The sequence below is a fragment of the Gallus gallus genome, chromosome 37, assembly GCF_016699485.2.
Source record: "Gallus gallus isolate bGalGal1 chromosome 37, bGalGal1.mat.broiler.GRCg7b, whole genome shotgun sequence".
Classification (NCBI taxonomy): Eukaryota; Metazoa; Chordata; class Aves; order Galliformes; family Phasianidae; genus Gallus; species Gallus gallus.
In genome coordinates, this window is record NC_052568.1 from 1 (window position 1) to 6,597 (window position 6,597).

The window sequence follows — 6,597 nt, forward strand, 5'->3', positions numbered from 1 at the left end:
GTATGGCAGCCACAGAAGGGCAAAGAGGACCACCACGACAGCCAGCATCTTGGTCACCTGGTGAGTGGGGAGATGGAGAAGAGAAGGCGCCAGGTGAAGCTAAAGCTCCAGCAGAGCCTTCCCACCTGGAGGAACTGCAGACAAGGTAATTCATAATATCACTCATACCTCTTTCAAACAGAATCACAAACCATGGGACTGTCTACTCCTCTCTGAATCTATTTTGTTTTTGATGCGGTCTTGCATAAGGAAAACCTTTAACTGATAGGTTTCACCTACCGTCCAAGGGCCTTCCATCCAAGGCACTGGCACAGGCTGCCCAGGGAGGTGGGGGAATCACTGTCCCTGGAGATGCTCAAGAAACATGGAGATGTGACAGTGATGGACATGGTTAGTGAGCATGGTGGGGTAGGCTGGGGTTGGGTGTGATGATCTTAGCAGTCTTTCCAACCTTAGTGATTCTGTGGTTCTTCAGGACCAGCAGCCATCAGCCTGGAAATGAGTTGGAAATAATCATGGGAATTTCTGTGGCAGGGAAGAAAAAGAAAAGTGAAAATAGTGATAAATCAATGAGGAAATGAAGCTGTGAAGAAGTGTGATGCTGAGTTCTGGGGGTGCCAGGGGTAAATCTCACCTGCCTGGGGCATACGGGTTTGCTGTGCCCTCCCAGTGATGGGGCTCCTGGTACAGCACTGGGAGTAGATGAGGCTGCTTGGAGTCCTGCATGATTTCCTGACTTTGCTGACATGGGAGCTGCTCAGCTCATCAGCGTGGGTTAATTTAATTTACGGAGCAGTGGGGAAGCACTCCATCAATGTATTAGGAACAAGTAGATACTGAGAATGCAGAACTGAGCAGTAATCGCCCTCAGCTTGACTCAAAATGCTGAGGAAAAAGCTTTGTTTTTTTTCTCTACTGAAACTCCCATGATGTTAATTTCGACAGCCCTTTTTGGTAAGTGGCAATCAGCCCCCAGCAAACGCTCACAGAATACGTGCGTCCCCGAGGCGGAAAGTATGAGTAAACACCAACGCTGCACGCATATTGAGACAGTGGTGTTTCAAATGTCAAAAAGGGGTTGTGCAATGACTCCAGCCCTCCAAAGGGAAACGAGCACTTGGATCACACTCAGTCTTTCTGCTTTTCTTGGAGTGTTTTGTTGTTTTTTGGTTTTTTTTGTTTTGTTTTTTACTTAGTTACAAACAGCGTTGCCTTCCTGTAATGCTTTGAGTAGAAATTGTGCGTGGTGGCAGCAGAACTTTCCCTACCAGAAAGGAACTGTTGTTAGCTGAGGCCAAAATAGAGCTGTTCTGCTGCATGTGGTTAAATGGGGATGTGAGGATGCTTCCCAGAGTGAGATCTCACAGCGATACCATGAGTGCTCGGGCTGCTGCTTAGACTGCAGCATGTTCACTGCCTTTGGGGAAGGGTTGGTACAAGGTGCGCCAGAAGCTGGCCTCAGCGCTTATGGGTTGGTTGGTCACATTTTTATCTGTGGTTTATATCCAGAGAGCAAAGTTGATTTGAACAACCATGTGATAAAAGCTGAACTCTACAGCAAAACGCAAGCAGCTCCTCTGGTTAAGTGATGCCAAGAACGATTTCGCTTAGGACATAAATCCCCCCACACCGAGCAGTGCTCCTCCTGGGGGACGAGGGCAGGCTCTGCGCTTTGCCCATCCCATGCAGAGAGAGCTCCTTTTGAGGCTGAGACAGCTCTGACTTCTTGGCTGCTGTCACTCCTTGTTCGGGAGCACGAGAAAAGCGTGAAGTGTGAGCTGAGCTGTGCGCAGCGCTGACAAAGCCAGAGGGAGCGCACAGCGCGCCCTCGGGTTGAGAGGTGAGTTGGTTGCAGACCTTTCTGAGGCTGAACGCCACGTAGCATTGCACAGAACTGCTCATTTATCTGCTTTTCAGCCGTTGCGTCTCTCCAAATGCCTGCACGGTTGATAGGAATCCCTCTAGCGGTCCGGAGCACGGAGGCGGCTGCAGCTCGGCTCCTGCAGGGGACGGACACCCCCTCTCCCCCCCCCCACCTCCTCACCCCCCCGGCCGGTCCTCCTTCACACCCTCGCGGTTTGGAGCGTTTCCTATTAGAGCCGTTTCCGACGCCGTGTCCTCACTTCGGATGCTCAGGACAGGACCCTTCAGCTCCTGGTGACATTTTCAAGGGCTGTCAGCACTTCCCCGCAGTGTGACAGACAGGTGCCATCACCCGGCACGCCGCCTCTTCCCTCCCACCGCTGCCGCGGGTAATTAACGAGCCAAGAAGCTCCTAATTGGGAGCTGCCCATCAGAACAGCTCTGCCACAGTCGGGCAGGGTTTGCTGCTCCTGCCCCAGACCGAATCCCCGCTGTCGGAGCTCTGCCCTGTCCTGCTCTGCCGCTGTCATCTCTCATCTTCCGCATCTGCACCCTTCTGCTGTTATTTTTCCCGTTATCTTCTCTCCTCCTTCTTCTTACTGCACTCCTCTTCTCTTCTGATCTTTCTTCCTTGTGCCCTCACACCTCTTCTTCATCTACACTCCTCTTCTGTTCTTCCTTTATTCTTCACCTGCTCTCTGGCACTGTTCTTCTTTTCACAGCACTGTCCGCTCTTCTCTACTGCTCTGTTCTTTCTCTGCTCTTCCTCTCTTCTCTCTTGCCTCTTTCCTCTCTTTCCACCTCCTGTACTTTTGCTCTACTTTTCATACTTCTCCTCTTCAGCTCCTCTCCACTTCTGCTGTTCGGTCTTACCTGCACCCACTCATCCCTTCTTCAGCTCTTCTCCCTGCCCGCTTGTTTTTCTTACCTTCATCCTCATTTTTTCTTCTCCTCCTCTTCTGCTCTTCTTTCTTACCTGTGCCTGTTCTTCTCTGCTTTTGCTCTTGTCCTTCTTGGAGTCTGTCTTACCTTTATTCTCTCTTCTCCGCAAGACGGGAAGTTTTTGGAGTGGGTCCAGAGGAGGGCCACTAAGATGGTCAGAGGGCTGGAGCACCTCTCGTATGAGGAAAGGTGGAGGGAACTGGGATCGTTTAGCTTGGCGAAGAGAAGGCTCCATGGAGACCTCCTGGTGGCCTTCCAGTACTTAAAGGGAGCATCTAAGCAGGAGGGGGAATGGCCCAAGGAGGCTGTGGATGCTGCATCCCTGGAGGCATTCAAGGCCAGGCTGGATGTGGCACGGGGCATTTTGGTCTAGTGGCTGGCAGTACTGCACATAGCGGGGAGGGGGGTGGGAGGTGAAACTTGATGGTCACTGTGGTCCTTTTCAACGCACGCCATTGTATGATTCAGTGATTCTGTGATTCTTTATAGGACGCAATCTTCCACTTGGAAAGGGCCTCCCAAGGATCCCTGGTATCCTCTGAGAGCTCTGAGCTGCCACACCAATTTGAAGCTGACTTCATTTTTGGTCTTTCCCTTCAGCAGAAAAGCTCAGACAGCCGAGCCAAGCGAGACGCTGGATTTCCTTTGGCATCAAGGAAAGCATCGTGACATGTTCTGATGCCCTCTCACAATTCTTTCTCCCTCCACCAGCACCAGAGCTGGCGTCCAAAGACACAATGACACTGCCACAGGCATTGTGGAGATTTCTATGGGATAGGGCCATGGTAAGGCTTTATTGACAGAGGGAGGGACAATGAAGATTGGATGTCAGGGAGAAGGTCTTTCCAGAGACGGTGGTGAGATGCTGGAAGCGGATGCCCAGAGAGCTTGTGGACGCCGCGTCTGTGGCAGTGTTGAAGGCCAGGTTGGATTGGGCACTCGGCAGCCTAGTCTAGGATTAGATATGATGCAGATGGGATTCAAGCATCTGTTTTGCAGCCAGCTCGAGTGGAGCTCTTGGAGCTCATGGGCGCCCCATGCCCGCATCAGCGTGGGTAGTGTGTGCCCTTCCTGCGCGGTGGGGCTTTGCTGTTTGGAGGCTGACGCTGAGGAGACTGTGTTTCTTCGTTTATTGGTGGCAGAAATCCAGCTCTGTCAGCAGAGGACTCCTGCGGCTGGCTGGCCTCAGCCTGAGATGTTGATGCTTCCATCTCCTCAGGTTCTTTCTGCCTGCTCTTCTTAGCCCTGCGCCTCAGAAGTCTGACTGAGTCGCATGCCAGAAGTGGAAGCCGGGATGGAGTGCCTTGCGATGCCTGCGACGGGCTGGACTGAGCCCTTGAGGAAGGTCTGGAATCGTTGCTGAAAGATTCGTTGGCTTTGGGCAACTTCAGCACCGCAGCCACACGATGGGCTTTTTCCGCTTCCCGTTCTTCCTCACGGAAGCTCACGTGTTTGATTCCCGGGGCTTGGCCCAGGTCTTCTTGGCTGTCTGTTTCTGCCTGGCCCTGCAGCTGGCAGGTCAGCGGCTGCTTTTGGTCTTCAGGCACTCCAGGGATGGCTGGCAGCAGACTGAAAGGACAGAGCAGGAGGGGTCCGCCTGAGTGGGTGATGGTTTTGGGGCCGCGTCCTGCAAGCCGGAGCCAGGACCCTTGGCTGCAACACAGCCTTCCCCACAGACAGCTCAGCGGCTGCCCCGTGGCTCTCCCCCGTGGGATCCAGAGAGGGGCCAGCCCTGTGAGCTGGGGGGCTCCTGGCGTCCCCATCCCAGCACTGTTGGGCAGCCAGAAACAGGGACCCTTTGGGGCTAGGGAATGGGCTCTCGTTGGCTCAGTCAATCACCCCCATGCACATGCCAAGCCAGAGCCTCCAGCCTCACCTGGACGTAGAGCTCTCCTTGCGCAGTAAGCTCCTTATCCTTCGGAGTTTTCCTCCATCTAGACTGTCCGAGCTCAAGCGTTTGATGAAAGTTGGCTTGCCAGCAAATCTCACTGGGATTGGGAAGGCAGAGGAGACTTACCGTCAACCCTTTGGCTCACTCACCAGGGGCGCTCAGGCCTGTTCCCAGAACATGCGAGAGGGCCGCTCTGCTCCCCCCACTGCTGACATCTGTGCCGCCCGCGGACCCTCCCTGAAACCATCTCTGGCCCCACTCCTCCTCTCTGCCATCTTGGGACTCTCTTTTGGGAGTGCATTAGTGACGCTGGCTTTGGGAAAGCGGAGCTGGGTGGTGACGATGAGCTGACAGGGTGACTTTTGGGGACCATATCCTTTTGTTGGGGAGGGCGGGGCCTAAGGTGCCGAGGTGCTCCTGCCATAGCCAGGGATGGGGGCACGTCACAGCCAGCGCCTTGGTTTTGGAGAGGCCAACAATTCCTCGTGGGAAGAGGCCGTGCTGAGCTGGCGTGAAGCTTTGACGTAAGTCAGAGCCCTTGGCTGATGTTCAGCAAGGGATTTCCCATCTCAAGTTGGTGGCTTGTGCCCTGGAAAGGCGCTGGATGCTGCTTTACCTTTCTTGCCCTGGCCGAGAGGTGGCAAAGCCTCCTCTTCCTTTGGTTTCCCCTCCGCAGGGATGCCTCCTGAGGACCTGCGGGATATCCCAGGTGGTGGTTTGGGGACAAACTCCATTTGAAACCTGTACGCGAGGAGACGACAGTGAGCGGTGGGACGCAGCGCTCCACCAATCCTTGTTGCTCTCTCTGATTGCCTGCTGACAGGCCCATTTTCATGCTGCATGATGGCCACTGCTTTCTAAAGGCTTCAGCAGGGCCAGGCTGAGAGCAACCTGATGTGGCGGTAGGTGTCCCTGTTCCCTGCAGGGGAGTGGGACTAGGTGCCCTTTCCGGGTTCCTTCCAGCTCAAATGATGCGATGATTCTATGCCATATCCTCGTGGGCAGGGCAGGGACACCCATGGTCACAAGGAACAAATGCTACGGCATGAGAGCTGAGCAGCTGCAGCAAGCAGCAGCTACAGCCCCCAACATACTCACTTGGGAAAGACGACGAGGCAGCCAGAGAGTGCCAGGGAGGCCACCGGTGCCGCTCGGGACACCACCATGTCCAGCAGCCAGGGGGCCTGCAGGGGAGGAACAGGGAGGATGTGGGATGTCCTTGTGACGGCTGAGGCACTGGGCGCACAAGAAGCCCAAGGCAGGGAGGGCTGACGGCACCGCAGCACTTGCACGGCGCGAGCAGCTGGCCAGGTGCTGGTGGTAGAAAGCTACAGCTCACCTTGAGAAGAGCTTTCCTGAACTTCTCTTTCCCTGACAGCTTCTCAAGGAAGTCGTAATAGAATTTCATGTGGAAGGTCAGTCCATCGATGTGGAGCACTCCAATGTCCTTGAAGACAACGGCAACGTTCTCCCCATTCTTCAGGCAGCCAGAGAGCAGGGACACGGTGCTTTGGATGCAAGCCTGCGCTGTCTGCCAGGTCACAGAGGCAGCTGCAGCCACCTCGCTGCTCTTGAGCGGCTCCAGCTTCCTATGGGCTGAAAAATGGGAGGGACGGAGTTGATGATACGGTTGGTTTTCCGCAGTGCTTCCCTGGAACTGCTTCCTGTGGCCATCAGCCAGAACGGCCCCATGTTTGGCTGGGCTCCTCCGAGGGGGAGGTTTGCTTTGGAGAATGGAGGCGGTGGCCCTGTTGGCCCTGTGCGTGAAGCCAGCAAAGCTTTAATCCTCCCTCCTACCTGGCAGGGACTCCCTGCGGGGCTTGAGGTGGTGCACGGCTATGAGGTTTCCAGACAAGTGAAAGACGGGCCACCGCAGAGTCACGGTCCCGTCCTCAGTCCTG

At 54.8% G+C, this 6,597-nt stretch overlaps 1 protein-coding gene and 1 long non-coding RNA gene across 2 annotated transcripts; both read right to left on the reverse strand.

Annotated features, from left to right (window-relative positions):
• Window positions 1–2: 2 nt before the first annotated feature.
• LOC121108161 lies at window positions 3–987 on the reverse strand. The gene is made up of 3 exons (XR_005842457.2): window positions 635–987; window positions 280–525; window positions 3–57 (listed from the first exon to the last, which is right to left on the reverse strand). It is a non-coding gene; the product is annotated as an uncharacterized LOC121108161 (long non-coding RNA).
• Window positions 988–2,597: 1,610 nt separating this feature from the next.
• Window positions 2,598–5,531, reverse strand: LOC121108172. The gene is made up of 3 exons (XM_040655083.1): window positions 5,444–5,531; window positions 4,682–4,817; window positions 2,598–4,374 (listed from the first exon to the last, which is right to left on the reverse strand). The coding sequence occupies exons 1-3, from the start codon at window positions 5,529–5,531 to the stop codon at window positions 3,852–3,854; spliced, it is 747 nt and encodes a 248-aa protein (XP_040511017.1). The 3' UTR covers window positions 2,598–3,851.
• Between the last annotated feature and the right edge of the window lie 1,066 nt (window positions 5,532–6,597).

Bases quoted from the DNA above. Each gene is read 5' to 3' on its own strand.
- LOC121108172 (XM_040655083.1), bottom strand. From the start codon at position 5,531: ATGAAAATGGGCCTGTCAGCAGGCAATCAGAGAGAGCAACAAGGATTG. The intron at 4,818-5,443 runs GTACAGGTTTCA...GTTGACGGTAAG, and splicing joins GCTCACTGTCGTCTCCTCGC to TCTCCTCTGCCTTCCCAATC. The intron at 4,375-4,681 runs GTGAGGCTGGAG...CTGTCCTTTCAG, and splicing joins AAGGAGAGCTCTACGTCCAG to TCTGCTGCCAGCCATCCCTG.